This window comes from Strix uralensis, chromosome 16 (genome assembly GCF_047716275.1).
Source record: "Strix uralensis isolate ZFMK-TIS-50842 chromosome 16, bStrUra1, whole genome shotgun sequence".
In the NCBI taxonomy this organism is placed as follows: Eukaryota; Metazoa; Chordata; class Aves; order Strigiformes; family Strigidae; genus Strix; species Strix uralensis.
The window spans coordinates 19,811,055-19,832,649 of NC_133987.1; the positions used below are offsets into that span (position 1 = coordinate 19,811,055).

The following is a 21,595-nucleotide window of genomic DNA, read 5'->3' on the forward strand; positions in this document are numbered from 1 at the left end:
CAAAAAGGCCTTTTGAGCATGGCCAGAGGTGCCACGGGTCAGCAAACCCTGGCTGCAAGGGCCCCGCAGGCTGGCAGTGGCACGCAGGGAGCAGGGCTGGCAGCTGAGCTGCTTTCCCTGCCCACAGCCCGTTAATCTGAGCAGAGGCCGAGGATCTCGCAGCAGGATTATTCTCTTCCCGTGAGTCAAACTGCAGCTGTGGGGGATTAACGCTGGTGGTTATATAAAGGAGAGGGGGGCTGGTGCCCGCCAGCGCTCAGCCTCAGACCCCAGCCCACCCCACACGCAACCAGGGACCCACACAGCACCTGGCTAGCAAACAGAAACAGTGTGGATGCCTCAGATGCTCGGGACCGCAGCATCTTTCCCCACCGCAGAGCTCGGGACCCCCGGCATGGAGTAGGGGGTATTTCTCAGCTCAGTGCTGGGGCAGACAGAGGGGCCCTGGGGCAGGGGAAGCTGCAGGAGCCTCAGTCACAGGATGGAGCCTGGGACCTCGGCGCCGGCAGCCACCGGGCAGTGACAGATGGTTCCACGCTCCAGGAGGCAGCACCTGCCGCGCGGCTCCCTCCCGCTTGATCCAAATCCAAGCCCCGGCATGGGATTTTCATGCTGATGGACTGCAGCAGGAATCCGGGGTGTAAAACCAGGTCACAGAGCCCCAGGCCAGGGGCAGGGATGGGCTGGCCCGGCTTGGTTATCTAACTCAGGCTCCCTCCGCACGCTCCCTTCTCCCGGTCCAGCACCTGCCTGCAGCAGGACAGGGCAGCAGGCAGCGCCTTGGGCAGAGCCACCGGCTGTCAGAGCATCACCAGGACACCTGATCCCTCCCAAAACCAGGGGTTTCTGCCTTCAGGAAGTCACACAAAGGCTGACAAAAAAGTCTTGCATAACCTCAGCTGCAACAACAAAAGCAGGGCACCATTTACAAACAATGCAAAAGAGGATTTATTGAAACCATTCCGGTTAGACCAAGTCCTAGAGGGCACAATTTGCAATAAGTTAAAGAACCAAACCAAACAGTCTTAGTGTTAAAAAACACACTAATACATAACACAGTGATATATGCCATCATCACCCATCTGAGTTATTGAATCAAGGCACAAAGTCATTCATTAAATACTGCAAAAAAACCAATTACACAGAGAAATAAGCTGGAAAAATTACTTGTTTTGTTAAGAAGGTGCTGGTTTGGCACTGATGCATTTAATTGAGCTGCCACAGGGAAATCTGTGTTTCCAAAGTATCTGGAAACGTTAATGGACAACTTAAAGCCAGAAAAGCCCCCCAAAGCCAAAAATCCAGCTCTCCTGAAGGAACATTCAGTGTGCCTATGGGAAAGGTCAGGTCTGGGTAGGGATCAGAGGAGGGAGAGTGCTGAGACAGTGTGACAGCGGTGAGAATACAGCCTGGGCTCCTTGCTCCCTGCCAGGGAAATTTCAGTGGGATACAATCCGCATCCAACACTCGGTCAGACTAGCAGGCAAGCCCGGGGCTCCCGCTTGCCCAGCTCCCGCAGCCACGCTCCCAGCCCTGCCCCTGCCGGCTGAACCAGCCCTGGCAGCCCGGGTCCCGCAGCGCTGGCACAGCCCGTGGTCCCTGCAACGCCGGCACGGGGGCTCGCGGGGCTGCTAGGCTGCAGGTCTTTATCGCACTGAGGTGACTTAAGCTAGGGGACACAGCAGGGGAGCCTCCCTGCACCCCCACACTGCCTCAGGAAACAGCTTGGAAAGAGGAACAGAGGGGAAACGCCACCATTGTGAGTCCAGGGTGCTTTGGGGGTGGTGGAGCGCTCTCCTGGGAGAATTCCCAGCTTCCTGCACAGCCTGGATGCCCCAGGACTGGGCTCCACCAGCAGCACAGCTCTGCAGAGGCCAGCAGCACTCACCCTACACGGCTCCCTTGACTGCCCAAGCTACAGGTCACGGGGCAGAGGCTGCCAGGGCAACTCCTGGGCCAGCTGGAAGCAGGAGGTAAGCGTCCAGGCAGACCACTGATGCTGCAGCTCATTTTGCTGCAAGAGTGGAAGAGCTGAAGCTGTGGGCACGAGTCTGGCTGACACCAGCTGCCTGAGCCAGCAGCTGCCCGCAGCAGGTTAAAGCTCAGCATTGCCACAAGAGAAGAACCAATGCCCGACCCTACACAATCTGGTGTAAGTTTCTCATCCTATATTATTTTTACACACCCCCTGATCTGAGACTAGGCAAGGGAGGGAGGCACTGGCCAAACCCTCTCCAGCACCGCAAAACTTGATGGAGGTTATTTTTAGGGTGTTTTCTGTCCACCTTCCTCTCACCACTCAGATGGATGCCCAGCAGCGTACGGACAGGGCTCGTGTCTCAGAGTGGCTGGTGTGGGGACTGCAGCTTTCAGGACTAAGCAGAAGATTCAAACCATTTCCCAGGCTTTGCACCTCATTTCTACAGTCTGCACTGATGCCCACCAAGAAGCAGGGCAGAACAAACACACCACGCTACAGAAGTCTCCAGGGGAGACATCGTCTTCACACAGCAACCTGCCCCGTTCCCTCGCACTACCAGGCTGCGCAGAGAGAACAGCAGCTGAAGATCCTCACCCAACATCGCTTCAATTCCAAGGGCAGGGAGGCAGCACAGAGCTCTCGCTGGAGCTGTGCTGCAAAGAGAGCTTGTGTTGTTTCCCTGCGTGGCTCATGCCTGTCCTACAGCCTGCCCACCTCCTGGCAGAGGGGACAGTGCTTGGAGAAGGCTTCTCAGCAGCTGCAAGGCTGAATGAGTATTTGCAGGGCAGCTGGCACTGCCACAGGGCTTCCCCGAGCAGCAAGCCCAGCTCCCAGGAAGGGTTAAAGTGCGATTCTACTCTGAAAGAATGTCCTAGATCCTCTGGCACCTCAAAACCAGCAGGAGAGGTGGTGACTGTACCGGCAGGGACCAGCCAGCCTAGGCTCAGGGTAGTTTTTGTATCACCTATAAACAGATTGGGGACAGGGACCAACACTGATGCATGAATCATGTGGGAGACCAGCTCCCTTTCTGTGCCACCAACGCTGCACAGCCTGGCTGGAAAGGAAGCAGCAGAGGAGACAGACACAGGTAGGCTTGTGACTGCAGAGTGGGGCACGTGGGGCTGTTCTTAGGAGAAAAGGCCATTTTCTAAGTAGAATGACACTTTAACCTGCATTTTGCTGGCCCAGGTGACACCTAGCCACATCATCAGCCACGGCTGGGGTCTAGCACTACACACACCCCACAACTACCAAAGCAGGGGCCCAAATCCAGGAGAGGGTGATTGCGAATCAACCTGCAGTCAAGAACCTCTCCCACAGCCAGGAGAGCTGACTCAGAAAGGAAATCTAACACCACACATCAAAGCTCCACTTCTCACGCAAGCACCCAAGAAATAATCGACTCCGGCATCCCCAGCAAGCATGTGTTTTCCTCCAGACACAGGCTGAGTCAGCACAGTTCTGTGGACACAGAAGGATCAAGGGGAAAGCCCTCTTCCCCCGAGCTGACGACACTTCAGTGGTGGCTGAGCACTGAAGTCCCATCAGCTCCGAGGACAGACGCACTGGCAGCTGCCCCCACAGCCTGGGCATCCCCAGACACCGGAGGTGCCTCCCCGCCAGCCACGCTTTGGTTTGCGGATCGAGAAAGACAGCTTCCCATTTGAATCCGTGATCTGGGTTTGCTAAGAGCACGGCTGCAGAGGAGAGGCAGCTTGGCGACGCCTGGCCCAGGGCAGCCTCTCCCCCTCCCTTGGCAAGCTCACGCTCGGCTGTGGAAGCGCATCCTGTAGAGGCGATCGCGGATGTACTGCTCGCTGTCCACAGCCACCTGGCTCAGCCAGATCACCCTGCTCTCGGACACATCCTCCTTCAGCTTACGCTTCATCAGGGACACCGGCCCTGGCTCCTCGCTGGGTTGAGGCCCCCTCAGCAGCACGTAGCAGGCATGACGGCTCCGCTCAAACAGCGTGGCTGTAACACAGAGCAGAGGGAAGAGCCCAGCCTAAGGTCTCTGCGTTCAGACTGGCCACCAGACCCAACACCACACGCCCACGGCATCCAGGAGGTACCAGAAGGCCAGTGTCCTCCTGCACCTCCTCGCTGGAGGGCTGGAAGGAGAGGACTTACCATTGAATGCAATTATTTGGTCTGTGCTATTGCGGAGCTCCAACAGGACATTAGTGTAGGAAGGATGGAAAAGATACAGCTTCTGGAGAGGAGCTCTGGATCTCTGCAACCAACAGGACACTATGAGGACACGGACCCACACGTTATCCCAGCGACGCCAGCACCGGCCTCGGCTATTACTCATGCTTGACAGAACACATCCGGTCAGATACTTGTCCGTGTGTGCCCAACTCACCCTGTCTGATGCCACTAGTACTAGTGTTGGGATTTTGCTTACTGCTTGGTGCTCTCCTCCCCACCCTGAGCTTCCTGCAAATAGCAGGCCTGTCTGCTGCAGGTGGGCGACAGATTTTTGCCTTAGGGCTGGTAGAGTTAGCGAGGAAAGAACGGGAAGCTCAGCTGGTGCTCAGGCATCCTCCAAGACACAACCTGTCACTAACGCTGCCCCAGAGGGCTCTGTTACCCAGCTGAGCTGTGCATCGAGGCTGCCAGAGCCTGCCTTGGCACACAGAGAGGATATTCACGTGGCCATGGGAGATCACTGCGTGCAGCACTGCCGGGAGAGGCTCCTGGTCAAACAGCAGCAAATTCAGAGGTACCCAGCCAGCAGCCCCTCGCCTCATCTACAGTACCACACCAAGGCAGGGCTCTGGGCAAGACAGCCACTTTGCCCATAGAGCCACTAAGTCCCTTTTCTCTACGTAGGCAGGCTGAGGACAAAAGCTGCTGGTGCCACCACCAGCCACTAGCAGGGGTGTTGTGGGGACATTGTGAGGACCCAGTGGAGACCAGACCACACATAGAGCTCTGCTTGCTTCTAGCAGGTCGGACTGGTCTGAGACCCCACACCCAGTGCAGGAGGCTGCTGCGGCACAGACAGATGCAAATGTGAACACTGGGAAAGGGTGTAGCTCCACCCAATTCTGGCCCGAAGTCTGGAGAACACCAACCATTCAGCAACACTACTCACCGTTTCGTTTCCTGGCACCTGGTATTCACCCCAGATGAGGAAGGCAGACCGGTGATCAGCAGTAGAAAGCGTGGCAGGCCCAGGGCTCTTTGCTCTCGAGCTCAGTTTCAGGTCCCACTGGACTGCTCCAGATCCACTCTCAACAATCATAACCTAGCAGGGAAGAAAGAAAAAGAACTCGTACCAAAGAGCTCCAACAAGCCATCAGAGAGAAGTCAAGTCAGCTGTCTCTACCCCACACTGTCTACAGGAACAAGTATCTGACACATGGGAAGATGAGCAAATACTTGAAGCTGAGCATCACAGAGCTGTGAGACCTGGGGCGGGCCACGTTAGAATAAAGTCACAAGTTTTGCAGCTACTTCAAGGGGTTCAAAGCTCTGTCATTGAAGCCTCTTGCTGAGAAGAGAATTAAAGTGCCTGAGCTGGCTTCAATAACCTGTTGAAAGAGATCCTTTCCCAGCTTAAAGCTTCCTAAAATCAGCCAGAGAGAACACATCCCACCAGCTGTCCTCGACTCAATGTCTGCTTGAGCTGTGACACGCAGAGAAAAGGGAAGTTAAAAGGAAGAGATTTCAAACCTTCTTCATGTTGGGTCCAATTTCACTCTCAAGGACAATACCAAGAACATCAGGTTTGTAGTAACCAAGCAGTGGTTCACTAAGGGAGAGAAAGAGATGGGACAGTTCATAACGCATCCTGATGGCGTGGGCACACCTTGTTCTTTCAGAGCAGCCTCTATCCTCCCACAACTCCCCTGGGAGACTGCTACAACATTAGGTTAGCCTGGTACCACTCCCAATTCTGAGCCCAGTCCTAAGACAGTCAGATCACAGCAGGCACAGAATGAAGAAGCAAAGCTTTGAGCTCCTCTGTTTTGAAGCAGCACCTGACGTTTGCTAGCAGAGGACACATAACACAATAAATGATCCAGCTACGACCATGGAGCAAGCTCCTGTGTTTCAAATGAAAAAATTAAAAAAAGAAAGCAAGCATCTGCCAGGACACTGCTGTTGCTGGGAACCTGGAAATGCCACACCAAAGCCACATCGGTAACACTACCTCACAACTCGAGATGTGTTGAGGGTCCACAAAGTCTGAAGATTTTGTGCATTGATCAGCGTAGCCATCTCTGAGTTTACAACCAAGATGTTCTCTCGTGATCGCCCAGGAATTTTTGCCAGGTAACGAATGTCTCCAGAGCTGAACAAGGACAGAGAAATGATTATGGTTTCTAGACTGTAGATGGTTTTATTGTGGGGTTTTGTTTTTTTCCCTGCACAGTAAATACAAATAGGAAACCCCAGCCTGCTTTCCCTCCTTTCCTGTGAAACCTTGACCAGGCCATCAACACCAGCCCTCTCCCCGAGCTTTGGCTGTGCTCCTAATCCAAAAGCCACATAGCCAGGAAAGAACGAAGTCACAACAGGCCATCCTGTCAGGAACACCGGTACACTCCACTCCACCAGCAACCAAGACATAATCTCACACCTGAGAAGGGATAAGCGGTGCGTGGTGCGCTCAATGTTCTTCTCCCACTGAGGATCTTGATCAAGGCTGGGAAGCTTAATTTCCATCCCAGTTGCTGCACTGTAGAGATCTTTCAGGGAATATGCATAGAGAGAGTTTTCTGCACAAAGAAAGCAATAATGAAGGAGATAAGTTATCCTGCCCTTGCTCTGAACTCTATGATTTTTCCAGATCTGGCAGATCAACTATATTTTTAGGGCTTGCATCATAGAGTTGTAGTGGTATTTTGAGATTCAAGCCTGCTTTTCAATGCTTTTAACATTTTATCTGTTCATAATCCAAATATTCCACAGTAATCGTTTGCTATAAATGACTACTTAAACCTTACATTATCAACATTTTTCAAATAAAATTACTACAGTACATAACAAACCTTAGTTTAAGCAGAAGCCGCCCCCTTTCTCTTGCCCTTGAATAGCTCTTTTACTAGGTGAAAGCACAACACAGCTTTTAAGAATGCAAAACGATCTTTCAGACAACTGTCTAGCAATCCTGATTCCAGAGTTATAATCACTCTTACAGACTGAATTCACAAACAGAACTGTACCTGTATAGAAAAGGAAGTAAGAGGAGGAGTCCAGGTTCAGAATGACATAGCGAGCTTTCCCATCCACATTCAGGCTTCCAGCGGAGCCGATCTGTCTGCCATCTTTTCCTGAATGGATGAAGTTCTTAATCTACACAGGGAAGGGATTAAAAAAAAAAAAAAAAGGTTAAAGCTGCATCACATTGTTACTGCTCCAACTGGAGTGACTTCCAAAGCTTCTGAGCAGCTGCTACTGAACAGCAGCTGAATGGGAACAGCACAGGCTCGGATGAAAAGTCTCTCCCTGGTTTTGGAGGTGCACGCAGGAGTTAGGTGGTCCCTCCGCTGTGAATACTTTTGCAAGCTTGAAAACCACATCCAGCACAGCCACTTGCCCCAAGATTTTACTACCTCTGCCAACCATCTCCCCTGCAGGCTGGGACTGCTGAACAGCAAACTCCAGCTCTGCTAAGGACAGCGAAGATCAATTCAAGCCTACTGAGCAGAGAAAATGATGGAGAGTACCTAAAGGCAGAAACGAAGCAGCATATGGACACAGGGGAAACTTGGCTTCACACGGTAGCTCTGCTAAATATTTTAAGTGCCCTAATCTACTCCTCCTAAGGCTGACATGAGTCCAAGGAGATAAAAGAGCTGATAGGTTTCTTTATATTCTTTGTGCAGTGTAACAGAATCCACTAGAAACATTTCACTCAGGAGAATAAAGGCTAAAATAAGGATCAGATTCAAAAGTCTGGCCAACAGTCATGATCTGGGGAGAGCAGTGCACGCTAGGGAAAAGACAAACATCAGACCAAGAGAAACAGCATCCATCAGAGATGCTGAGTCAGGCAGGAACCCTCCCCTCTTCTTTGAGAGGACTGGGAAAGAGAAGGAAATCTGCTGCTCTCAGAGTGAAACTAGAGAGTCTGGCAGGTGAATAAGGGATAGAGTTTGCTGGGGAGAAGGAAGAACACAGCTGGAGAGGGAGAGCACCATATCCACCAGCTGTTCCCAGCCTTCCGCACTGGGAGGAGACACATACCAGCTCTTGTAGATCAGCTTCACCTTTACTGGCAAGCACTGGTTCAGCAGCTGCCTGGAGACAGTAACAGCCAAAGGTACTCACACAGCGAGTGAGAATACACACCACCCTATTCACTGCATTGCTTAATATCTCTGCGCACTGCTACAAGCAATGTGTCCTGAAAAAGGTCTTATTTTCCCAGATGTATTTGTGCTGAAGCTTGCAGCAGCTAAAGGTCAATAAGACTCTCAGAAAAAGCTGCCATCTAAACCCCCTGCACACAGACTCTTCCCCACAGGCTGCTCAAAGCTCTGCCATTTCAGGAAACAGCAGCGTAACATAACATTCAACTTCAGCCCTTGTTAGCAACAAAGCTAATTTGCTTAAGTTCTGAATCTCCCTTCTGACGAGACTGTCTTTTTCCAAGCTGCAGAGCTCAACTCAAGCTCTCTAAATTTTATGTGATTTCTTATAAAAGAACGTACTTTTACTTAAGTTGACAGAGTGCTTGCCAAGTCCAGAGGAAAGGAGGGATTTCATACCTAGATAGCTAGAAAAGTTAAATGGAAAACAAATCAAAGGCAGTCTTGCAGAACAGAGACTACATTCAAACATTTCTTGGCTGCATAACATTTAAAAAAAAAAAGTCTTGAGATATCTGGGATAGCAAAAGCAGTGAGGAAAGAAAACAGAAGAGAAACGTAGGAGTTGGAGAGGATAGAATTTCTGATGACTCTGGCAACAACAATGCCTCGGACAGCAAAACCCTATTTGCTTATGGAGAACTCTGGTATGATGAGGACACAGGGCTCCCACTCCACCCATCAGACTTGCAGGGAACCGTAACTTTTGTATGCTTTAAGCAGGACAGATTGTGCATGCAGATGATGCTGTACCACTCAGTCACGGATAAAGATGTTTGAGTATAAAAACACTTTTAGCTTTATGACTTTTCCCCTCTAAGAAATGGGAAAAGCAATATTGGAACGGAGATAACACAACTAAATGAACCCAAGTCAGAATTAACCAGTGCAGTGACACTAGGAAGAGAGCCGTGCAAAGCAGACCACAGGCAGCGCTATGAAAGCTATCAGAGAAGGGCAGTGGTGGTACAAAAGTGTTGGCTGTCAGCCCTGCTTTGATCTAAGAGCCAAACCTGTCAGGGTTTGTTCACGTCCACTTCTCCGAGTAGAGTCCCAGAAAACTGCAAGCTCATCTCGCCTAGGCTCACTCCACACACAGCCCAGGAACAGGCAGGCAGCGAGGAGTGCAGACTGAAAAGAGGGATGGATTCCTGGCCAGCTTTTTTCTTCTGTTTTTTAAACCATCAAACGCTTGCATTGATCTGGGAGTACATCTCTGCAGGGTGAGAAAGAACCTACCCCAAACCCACAGATATCAGAGGCCTCTGGACACCTCCTCTTAGACTACAAGATCGAAATAAATAGGATTCCTGCCATGCCCTGTGGTCCGGCCACTGGGTTTATCATAGCTTCAGAGTGACATACCTTATCTCCTGTAGCAATAAAGATTATCAGGTCCTGGACTCCGTCACTATCCACATCTGGAATCACTGACACAGGAGTCAGCACAGTATAATTAGCTCCAAAGTCACTGGACTGCCTCCACAGAACTTCCCCTAGAAGACACAGTTATTGGGAAACACTCACTAAAAGGCACTTTAGGTTGAAAGGCTTTTAACACCCCTGTGTACTTTGCAGCAGCTAGCCATTTACAGCCCATCAGCACCACAGACCAGTTACATTTATGCTCATTGTGGGGTACTTCTCTGCATTTCTGCATTTCACAATTTCAACTTATATTGGAAAGTAATTCTAACTGCCTGCACAAGCACCCAAACATCCTAGGTGCAAAGCAATCCGCAGGGCACCAAGGACAGCTTGGTTTTCCCAGGCCCTAGGTTAACAAGCTTCCCAGCACGTTATTGGCATGGAAAATTCTTTTTTGTGATCTAAAATCTTGCTGCTGTTTACTTAAATATGCACAGACATTTTGAGACCATAAAGCAGCTAAATTCTGATCACAGCACTGCAGCTATTCCCAACAAAACCTTTTTTGCTGCAACTTGCTTCCTGCAGATGTTCCACACGGACGTGACCAGCCACAACTCAGTTCACATCCCACCTCTCCCTTGTTCAAAGAACTCACACAGCACGTTCGAACTTGTTTGTAAATAGAGGCAGCAGAGCTTTGTTTTTTAAAAAAAAAAAAAAAAAAAAAAAAAGGTGTTTGTGTGTGTGTGTGTAGTTTCTCTTCAATGGCTCCAGGCCAGTTGGGTGACTTTACTCCATACATTGCCCAGGGCTGCTGGCAGCTTCCCAGTCACTGCCCAGTGGAATTCGCTGTGAAATGTGGTGAGGGGGCGAGACTGCTGGGGGTTTTTCTTTTTAAGGAAGACTTAAGTGACTAACTAGGTGCTCAGAGGGGAAATACTTATCCTCTCCTTTAAACAGTATCACACACAACAATCTTCATTTCAGGAATGCAAAGCAATCAATCATCTGTTCTTTGTCAGGACAGCAGTTGTAGCGAAGGCCAAGGAATTACTACCTGACCCCCTGTCTGCAATAATTTAAGGCAGGCTGTATTTCCAGTATAATTCTTCCAAAGCTTTTACTGAAACACTGAAAAAAATACTTGGATTTGTTACTATGACAACAGATGTGAAGTAGAAGAGTGCCCATAGGAAATCATGGGAAGGCAAAGAATGTTACCCCAGAAAAAAACAAGTAGGCAAAGGAAGGAGAGAACTTAAGTTTTAAATAACTGTATCTTGGCTTCAGCACAGTCCACAGCTACAACAGTAAGACCAGGCTGATGAAATTCGCATTTCAGTGCACAAGCCTCTATTCTTTGCTGGTTAGACAGTGGATATAATTTTGGAAAAAGCATCTTACTCTTTTAAGAAAGAGGAGTCTGACTTAATAGAAACAGGTAACAGCAAGATGGATTCAACACAAAGGACTTGAGAAGCCTTCATGCTCTAGTACAACCCCCCAAAGAGCATGAACTGTGAAACCAGTCCCATCCTGCCCCATCAACGGGAGATGGGACTATCCTGCCTGACATCTAGAATGCTACGGTGCTTCCTCAGAGCCCGAGGTCACAGCAGAAGTGCAGCCACAGAAGCCAAGATGGAAATTAGACAAGTGCTTAGACAGCAAATCTAACCTGGGTGAAAGGGTTGGGGGTTTTTTGGCCCAGAAAGAATAATAAAATTGGGACATAGATGACTGAGTTCAGCTCTCACTTCAAGCAGTTGCAGAGGACACAGACTTTTCTTCCTGTCAGACATTCTCCAGGTTGGAGTTCTGGTTTATTTAGCGATTTCTCGCAATTTCATACATCTGATCATCGTGGTCCCCTTTCTGCCATATCCCTTAAGACACCAGAACTACTCACAGGGCTCACAGTGTAGGCTGCTGGAGGATAAGGTGAGGAGAGGAGGTGTAACAAAACACTACTCCTGTCCTTTTCCTCAGGACTCTGCTTCTGGCCCTGGCAGAGACGTAATACGCAGCTACACAGACTTCTGCTTTGACCTGGAACAGCTAATCTTAAACTCTTGTGTCCCAGTTTGCTTGTAGGATAAACATGCAGGAATGTTAGCTATCCTACACAAACAGAAGCATGCAATCCTACACTTTCCTTCTTGTTTGCTCAGGTCACTTCTGGCAATGAAGAAAGCAAGGCTTAACAAAACCTGAATTGATAGAAAAGCACTAACTTTATCAGCAGGATCAAAACCACATCTGACACTTTCAGATGATAATCTCCTACCTCTCCCCTTCAATCTTCCTACAGGCAGAGAGGCTAGACGGCCTGAGAGCCCTGGAATCTCACCAATCCTCCGTGATGATGAATCATTAACAGCTAAAGATTGTTCTGGCTACTGTTTTTAGCACAATGCGATGTAAGTCAGACTTTGTCACTTTAAATACATTTAGCCTATTTGAATACATTTTATTCTGATCTGCCCTCCTAACCCCCAGTAAAAGTTAACTGTGCCAAGAAACCCCTTTTAACATACTTAATAGCAAAAAGGTATAAAATATGTCAACTTCTGGGTTATTCACTTTTTGATCTGAAGCCATTTTTCATGTCTTCATTTTAGATAATAAAATCTTCATTTGAATTTATCTATGGAATGTTTTCTTTACTGTACTGTTGCTGTGACCTGTGGCTTAGCCTGGTTCCTTCTCTCCATGCTTGTGCTATTTCTTTATGGCTGTCTTTAGTTACATGCCTTTGGCTCAGCAGCCACCTTTCTACACTTTGACCTGAATGCAACTACTTCATTAATAGTCTATAAATAACCTGTGCTAAAGCCTACTGATGAGGGACATGGTGCTAAGATACCTCAGTTGGTACAGAAGCTTTCCAGCTCTGTGTGTGTCTACACTTCCATCTACACTGGAAATTAAAAGCTACACCAGATTTTTCTCAGATTCTTTAGAGCTTTACCTCTTGATATTTCTCTCTCCCAGTTTTTGGAAAATAGGGTGTGAGGGGTTCAATACCAGATAGAGGATAGGATCCCAGGCATGTTTCCAAGGGAGAACAAGCATTGTTTAGAACCTTTGAAACAGTGACCCTCAAAATGGAAATGTATTTCAGGCTTCATCATTGAGGAAGGTTCAAGGTGCAACAGACTCTGCTCCTGTTCAGCAAGATGATGATGAATTTCTCAATCTATAGGTTCAGAAATGAAGGCTTTCTAGAGGAACCAGGCAACATCTTGGGCTACTGAAACAGACTGGCGATTACTTATCCTAAATGCTCTCCTTGACAACTTTAAAATCATAAATCCCTAAAACTCCCAATCCTCTTGCCACTGCAGGCACTCCTAGCACTCACACACAGATAACTGAGAAACATTGCAGGTGCAGGTTCGTGTCCAACCCCTGAGAGTATAAAGTAATATTCACAGCTAGAGACTGCTTCTCCTGTTTCAAAAGCTGTTGAAACATTCGTCTTATAATACAGTGGCTGGCACAAACCACCACAACAGAGTCCAGCCTTTGGAACAGAGAGGCTGAGAGAACAGGCGCTTCTCAACAGCCCAGTGAATGGCTCTGGCAAGGTTTTCAAGATAATAAATACCCTGTGCCCATTGTTCATGTACCAGCAAGTCATGTCACGCTGACGTCCCCAGCCTCTGAGGTCTGAAGGTCACCAGGTGAGGAAAGCAAGTAGCACGGTCCGCTGTAGGGCAGCAGTACTCTGCTCCCCACTCACCTGTCCGCAGGGCAACTGTCGTAAGAGACACCGGCTTCCCCACGACCAGGCAACCTGGGACCGCAGCCTCCCCGAGCTGCTTGATGTCACACTCCATCCACTCAATCTCCTCGGCAGCAGGCCTCTCCCAGAGCGCTCTGCCGTTCGTGCCAGACACAGCAGCAACAAAGGCACACGGAGAAGGCAGACCTGAAGAGAAGAGATGTCAGAGGGAGCACTACCTGCACTTACCTTTGCTGCTCCGCACCACCCAAGAGCTGGGACTCACCCAGTTCCTCTCTCCCCACCCAACTAACTTGGTTTTCTCTCCCAGACCCACAGCAGCCTCACTATTTAGAACTAAAAGAGAAAGAACAGCCCTTACTACAAGGCTTCCTGTTTCTGAATCAGCTACCTTCATCCAGACAGGATCTGTTGAAGCTGCTGCTGCTGTTGCTAGCTTTGAAAGCAAAGATGACATCTTGCACTTTGTCTTCATTCACATCTTCTATAGCGAGAAACTGGTAGGCCACTGTAAAAGAGATCACAAGCCAGGCGCTAGCGAGGACTGCCTCAACCACCAGCAGAGCTAGCTGGAGCAAAACACAAATTCCTAGAGACCTACTCACTGCTTCCATCTCTGACAGCGTAACATCAGGACAAATTGTCTTTTGTATTAAAAAAAGCCATCTACATGAGTAATAAGGACTGGAAGTTAGTGCCAAAGGATTTTTTTAAATTTGCTATCCCCCAGAGGATTTGTCTTTTTTTAAGGCCAAGCAGCCAGAATTTGAACTATGTTTAACAAAGAACAACTCTGGTCTTGGTGTGGGGTTGCTATTCCTGAAACATAAAAAAACCCAAACAAAACCCACAGAACCCAGCCCCAGATATTCCACCTTTCTCACTCTCAGCTAAAAGCAGCCTTCTTCAGCTCAGAGTAGCAGAACTTGGGATTTCTGCATTAACACACAAAGCTCAGTCCTTGCTGGTGAGCACTATCTCTGCGTTTAGAGCACAACCAGCACACACACACTGCATGTAAGATTAAAGAAGAGCTTTCACAGAAGCGAATGCTGAGCCACCAGGGAGCAGTACCCAGGCTAAAGAGCCGACTAAAGCAACTATAAATTTGTGCAGTTTATAAAAAGAAACAAGATGCAATTCCTCTTCTCCCTTTCCTGTTATCCATGGAGAAGTTAGAAAGTCATACTGACAAAGAGAGAATGCCTAATTGTCCCCAAACCTCAGCTTAAACTTCAAGGGAACATTTCACAGATCAAACTTCAACAAAGATTTATTCCCAGATACCCTTCCCCATTTATTTGTTTTCCAAATGAGGCCAGCCTGCTACCTTGTTAAGAGCTTCAGAGCAGCATCTAATTTCTCCATTAGATCCTGTAAACACCTCCTGGAAGGCCACTCCAATTATGACGGGCCACTGCTTATCCAGGTCAGGTATTCACAGCTCTTACTCCCAAGGGCAGCATCCCTGCAGGCCTGGCTTCAGATCATGCTTAGGTAGAGGTTCACAATTCAAATTCATGGCACATAAAGGAAAAGGACTGTTGGTAAATATTTATTCTGCTACGTAAGCTCACCTGCATTGTCGTAGTTTCGGAACCATGTTCTTTCTGAAACTGGCCTTTCTGGGCAAGGAATGATAAACGAGAAAGCAAACACAATTATCAAACACAGAAATAACGAGATGAAGAAGGCAGCAGTGCGCCACCGGGACAGCCGAGACAGTCGCGATGACTGCTTGCTGACAATTCTTCTCTCCACAGAGTTTTCATGGTTCTCCTGAGCTTTCACGTCCTCAGTCTTCAGAGGGTGGATCTCAGCTTCCGAGTCTTTGTTATCCATCGCAGCTCATTCATCCGTACTCAGACGCCCTTCTCCCCCTTCACCTGGAACAACAGAAAGAGCGGTTAAAACAGATTTTGGAATCTATCCAAAAAAACCATCAAAATATTCTGTTACTACCTGATATTTACGCTGAAAACATTTAATGGGAGGTGAGCAAATCAGTGTATTGTCACAGAGCTGGACACAAAGCAGCGTTGGTACCGGAGGTCTCCCACATGGAGCAACAGGGAGAGACCATGGGATGCAGAAACAGCACTATTTCTTCAGAGAAGGAGGAAATCAGCTCTCCTAGACCCAGGCAAAGAAGGCTACAGCCTCTGTGCAGAATGGACTGACCAGTCTGTAGGTCTCACTCATGAAAAACATGACAAAAGCTCCTTTTGCTGCAAAGACTTCTTGCCACCTCCCGTGTACGTCAGTCTGACTCCTGGCTGGAGAGGTGAAAGGAAATACTCATGACCTTTATATCCCAACCTAAGGCTGTTCCCTACAGTAATGAGCACTTGAGCTTCCCCAGGAGGGAGAGAGAGAGAGCGAGAGAGAGAAACAAACACCAGTGTATTCTGCATAGGAACAAAACAAAGCTCCCCGGAGGAAAAAGAAGACACGAGTTGAGACTAAAATCAGGCAAATTTGATTTCATCAGAATGGAAGAAGAGCTAACAACTGCTACTTTATTTTCTCCTGCTATAAATCATAACCTTGAGCTACAGCTACAATAACAGGGGGGTTCTGTGTTAATTTGTTATAAAAAGGGGAAAATAAAAGTCCTAGTCCGTTACAGAAGCCTGTAACTCATTACCCACAACAACAATAAAAATCAGTGTGATATACAGTTTCGCTGATAGTGCTTCCTTAAAAAAGTAGTGGAAGGGAAGAAATGAAGAATAACACATTCCAGTAGCCTTGGAAAAAGCTGCATGACAGTGTCATAAAAAGTTATATCAGAGCAAATAAACATGACAACTGAGCCAATTTTCCATGACTGTGCCCCAGTAGTCACGTGCCTGGATTGTCCACTGGAGCAATTTACTTCCCCAGCAGAAAATAGCTTAAACTCAGCACCAGCATGCAACGCAGAGAGCTTGGGCTTTCAACTCCAACAACAACGGGGCTCGTTATGTCTCATGTTTCATCCCCAAGCTCATTTACAGATTCAAAGGAACACAAGATGAGAGTCACCCCCGGGAGGCCAGGCTCCTTCAGGCAGTTGTGGCTTGACTGGGGGTCTCACCTCCCCGGGTTGTCTCTGTCCCACTGCAGGGAAGAGCTGCAGAGGCCTCTTCTCTTCTGGGTACAAATCACAGGCAGGACAGACCTACGGCAAGGCAGGGGCTGAGCACGTGGGGCGAGCGGGACAGCCTGGCACGCTGCTGTCAGTCCCCGAGCTAACCTCAGTGCCTGCTGGACTTATAAGGCTGGAGTTACGAAGCACTTACTCGAACCCAAGCACTCTGGCACTTACTCTACGACAGCACATCAAGTACAAGATCTCGCTCCAGACAATTTAATTCAAGCTGCACAATACCATGTAAATGCAATGAATAATGTAGAAGTTGTATCTTATTCCAAAGATCTTACTCCAAAGACCTCATCTGCCCTTCACATCAGTCTACCAGCAACATCAGAGACACCTGCACGAGGCTGGCTGTTTCCTGACAAGGGTAGGAAGGCTCAGATGGAAAGGGGAAGAAAAGAAAGAGTCATACATTCAGCCTTCCCCCTGATCTGGCCTTCGCGCTGGTGAGCCGAGCACTGCTCTGTTACTGGAGTCGGCTGAGCACCAGACCTTCAGCAGGTTCAAGGTACAAGGCTCCAGGCACAGGCTGAGCAAATGATTTACCGGAGCGGAGCAACCACTGTTGCAGCAATGGGGGATGGCAGCAGGAATGGGTTACTCGACCTCCCTTGCGATGAGGCAGATGGCTCCTGTCTCTCTGGTAGGCCTGTCTCCAGCAGCAGGGAGAGGTGGATCTTCTCGAACAGGCATGGGCTGCAGCAGGGCTCCAGCACAACCCCACCGGCCTCTCCAGTGGAGCCCTCTGCAGCCCCCAGTACGGAGCCAGGAAACCTGCTGGGCACAGCCGAGTGCTTCCAGCACCTCTGAGACTTCCCAAGAACCACCAAAACCAAGCTTCTCCCCACTTAGTCCAAAAGGGACACCATCTTAATGCTGTATGGAAGGCGTATTTTTATGACTCACTATAAATCACACCACTGTCATTTAGACTGGGATGAGAACAATAAAAAAAGTGGTAATTATCCTGACAGCCCCAGCAATTCCCCCTCTTTTGCAGCAATGACCCTAGGAGCCACTGATTACAAAGAGCCCTCAATGCCTTTAAAGCAATTCTTTCCCTTTTCTTTCAGGGTTTGAATAATGCCCTTTGCACCCCTGCCAGAGCAGAGGCAGTGCCAGAACAACGACCACAAAGGTCAATGGCAAAGACTCAAACAATGCGGGAAATCCCATCGCCCACAGTTGCTAAAGTACATGCTGGCAGCATGTGCAACGGTCTGAGCTCCGAACAACAAAGAAGTCTGGTAATCAGTTTAATTGAAGACAAGCAGAAAATGATAGTGTGCATTTCAGATGATTTTACCGTCCTCTAGCAGCCAGCATTTTGTCTCCTGCTGGTAGAGGACACAAAATAATTCACTGGAAAGTTTAACGCATCCAGGCACCTTGCAAGGAAATATGCAGCGACAGGATCCCGTGCTGCTGCATCATTAACACACACTGCATGCACTAGATCTTGTAGGTAGCACTGTCTCTCTGCTTGGGGATGGGAGGCCTCACCGTGAGAACACATGGGAGAAAGACTTCATAGAAAAGGAAACAATTAGAAATCACATGTGACAGACCCAAACTGAACCCACACAGCCCAAGGAGCTGCAGTACAGCCAGGATCTGCATCTCACGTAACTTCTCTTGCTGGTGTGCACACGTCTATGGCTCCCCAAGCTTTAAAGGCTACTTACCCCCAGCAACGGGGTGAGCTAGGAGCAGTCCCCGATCAAAGCCAAGGAGGAACAAATACCCTTTCTAGTCCCACAGTAACAACACTGCACTCGGGACAAACACGGCTTTACTCACCTTCATGGGGGACTGACTTTCCTCTTCTCCTGAAGCTACAGTGCAGATTTACAGATCTGATCTGAATCGAACAGTGAAAACTGTGCAGCAAGCAGTTAGCGCCAAGTCACAGCTAAATCCAAGAGACAATCACTACCAGTCAGCTAGAACTGCCTGACAAGCACAGAGAACAGCATACAGTCAGATGTATGAAAACTGGTAACAGTATCCATTTAAGTATCAGTGTGATGGAAGGTTTAACTCATTTTCCACCCATAAAATGGGTGGAAACCACAGCATTTGTAATCTCACCAGACATCAGCTCTTCCTGGAAAAATTCTAGCAATATATCGTAACTTAGATTTGATGTCCAACACATTTATATCTTTCACAGAAAGATAAAATCCCATTCTGATTGGCCATTTGAGGAACCCAAACACAGCATTTGGCTGTTTTGGTTCTTTTTTTTGTTTGTTTTAAGCACCTTACAGGTTTCCTTCCTGTCAGCCAGAAATTGTTGAAGCCCCAAGCTGCAATTCATAATGACAAAACAGTTTCCAAGTTTTGCTCTGAATATGATGCAATGTTTCCTTCATGACTGCCTTCCAGGAGCAGACTGTTCAGTTTTGATCCCATGTACAGCACAGCACTGCAGCAAACTCGCTGGCCAGTCACCTGCTGCAACGTTAAGACATTATTGGGTCACCTTTTCCCTTTTCTGCAGTCCCACTTACATCAGGGTCCAGCCAAGAAGAAATAACACATAAGATTTCTCCCAAATGAGATTTTCCTTTCCAAATACACTCAGACTGCACCCTGTACACAAGCTTATAATTTTGCTGGGTCATCTGCAGCTCATAACTCTTTCTCGATATAAAGTCACAGCCATGGGCTGGTGGGAAGGCTCTGCTCCTGCTTGTGTCCCTGCAGCCTTTGTAAGGACATGGTTTGTAACCCAGCTCAGAGAAACACTCACATTCTGCTGCTACAGCTGTCCTTTCCCCTCCCCTCCCCCTTGCTATTTTGCCTCTCTTAACACAGGTCTCTCCAAAATATCAGGTTCTTCTTAAATGACACTTAACCCTCTGGTGCAGACACAGCATGTGCCACAGAGCATTCACAGCAAGTGAATTAGAAGCTCCTCTAGAGCACAATCAAACACCACCTTAGAATGTGATACATCTGTCATTTGTAGGAGAGAAGTCCTTTTTCCCAGGGCAGTTTTCTCTACAGTCAGGGGTTCAAGTAGAGAAACTCAAGCTGTTTAGCAAAGAGCAAAACACGATCCAGTACTTTTCTCAAGAGAGCTTTGGGAAGAGCAAAACGCTAAGATGAAGAACAGCATTAAAGCTGCAAAGCTGTGTGGAACTGATTATAGGTTAGGCCAGTAATAACAACTGAGCAGCAGAAACACGTGCCATTTACCATCCCAGAACTTAGAAGCTTCGCTGGATCCAAGCCACTCACCCTCGGTGACTGTTGCAGATCCCTTGCATCAACCCCAAGAGTAGTAGTTAGCAAGTTGTTTCAATTTCTCCTGTCAGAGAATCCCCACCTCATCCACAGGGCAGAAGCACCGTGACATCTCTGCACCGCCAGACATTTAACACAATAGGGACTTTGGGGAGATCTCAGCACATGAAAACCCTTTAGAAGAGGCTGTGGTCATTTCACAAAGGTTTATTAAAATGACAAGAAAGTACATTTTTTAAGCCAAGCACTTGTTCCACAGATCTCCATTTACCACTCAGGTCACAAATTCCGTGCTGCCCGCTGGGTCCTTCCTGCTCAGCCTAGCAAGGGTTACAGCAGCATTGAAACAACGGCCTTCCTCCAGCTGCTGTTGTCCTTGTCAGCTATCTCCAAGAGAAACCTCTTTTCTCCCTCCAGAAATGGAATTTTTCTTTTCCTCTCTTACACATGTACACAGAGGAAAGCTCATTCACAGGCCATTCCACCCGCACAGCCAACACCCAGCCTTGCAGAGCCTCTCGGCTTCCAGCCTCCACAGGCAGCCCCTCAAACGGGGCCCAATTCTGCCCCGGCACTGGGGAGGGCTGGCTCCAGTCACACCGAGCCGTCCTTCCCTGCCAGGGCAGGCTGACCCTCTGACTCCCAGCAGTTAGGTAAGAGGTTTTTGCTTTCCAAAATAAGGAAAAAAGGGTGGAAATGTGATCACAATTTAACACGTTTAAGTATTTTTCTTTCTGCAAGAAACGCTCTAATTTATGCCTGCAGACTGGGCTTGTGGCATGCTGAGGAGAAGAGAAACATGAATTTGAACCCTTTCCAGGAAGAGTGCTGAAGGCTGTGTGACAAGCTCTGTAGAGGTGAGGCATTTCTTGAATTTCTATTTGATTGAGATACAGACCCGCACTCACAAGTGCTGCGTAAGCGTCTCCCCAGGACTCCTACGCAGCCTGCCAACCATACGGGATAAACGAGCTCAGATCAAACAGAGGATTAGAGCAACAAGCTACCCCGGAGAGTCCCAGGCTTTTGCAAAAGGGATTAAATTCTTTCCCAGGCTTCTTGATATGGTTTTGGGCAACTTCTTGAGCCCTCCGATGACAGGGACAGACATCGGGGCTGGCTGAAGTGCAGCAGGCAGCGTTGAACCGCCGCGGTGTTCCACGTACGAGCAGCGCTGCTCCCCAGCCCGGCTCAGGCTGCCGCCAGCGCAGAAGCAGCGGGGGACCAGCCCTGCCGCCGGCCCCACCTTCACCGGACCCTTCGCTGCTTTCTCCCGCTCTGGCCCCACGCGGGTCCCGCCGGCGGAGAGGCTGGTGCGCGGCAGCTCCGCTTGCTCCACCCCGTGCCCGCCCTGCCGGAGCCGGCGGCAGCGCGGACCCTTCGGCAGCCAATTCCCTTCCCCAGAAAGGTACCCGCGCAGGGCCGGAGCCCGCCGGAGGAGCGGCCCGGAGCCAAGCCCGGGCTCTCGGGGCGCACCGGGAGGCCGCACCCGCGGGGGTGGCCAGAAGGTCGCCTTGCCGCCGCGGCTCGCTGCGCCCCCCGCCCTGCCCAGCCTCCCCCCGCCGCCGCAGGAGACCGCGAGGCCCGGGCGGCCCCGGCAGGACCGAGCCCCTTCCCGCTCCGCTCCGCACTCACCCGCGCGCGCCGCCACCGCCGTCACTTCCGCCTCCACCCCCCCGCTTCCCGGCGGAAGTGACGTCACGACGCAGGCGACAGCTTCCTCCCCGCCCGGGGCCGCGCCTGCGCAGTACGGCGGGCGCGGGCGGTGCGTC

General features: G+C 49.3%; 1 protein-coding gene across 3 annotated transcripts; it reads right to left on the reverse strand.

Moving 5' to 3' along the window:
- Positions 1–924: 924 nt before the first annotated feature.
- Positions 925–21,500, reverse strand: FAM234A (family with sequence similarity 234 member A). Of its 3 annotated transcripts, none has more exons than XM_074885653.1 (12): positions 21,459–21,500; positions 15,007–15,315; positions 13,821–13,937; positions 13,427–13,615; positions 9,676–9,806; positions 7,162–7,291; positions 6,576–6,714; positions 6,147–6,287; positions 5,666–5,744; positions 5,085–5,237; positions 4,115–4,217; positions 925–3,958 (listed from the first exon to the last, which is right to left on the reverse strand). In XM_074885653.1, the coding sequence occupies exons 2-12, from the start codon at positions 15,269–15,271 to the stop codon at positions 3,747–3,749; spliced, it is 1,659 nt and encodes a 552-aa protein (XP_074741754.1). In that variant the 5' UTR covers positions 15,272–15,315; positions 21,459–21,500; the 3' UTR covers positions 925–3,746. The 3 variants fall into 3 exon arrangements, with proteins under 3 accessions (XP_074741754.1, XP_074741753.1, XP_074741752.1); XM_074885652.1 differs by lacking the exon at positions 21,459–21,500 and adding an exon at positions 18,372–21,437; XM_074885651.1 differs by lacking the exon at positions 21,459–21,500 and adding an exon at positions 15,392–17,332.
- Positions 21,501–21,595: the final 95 nt, after the last annotated feature.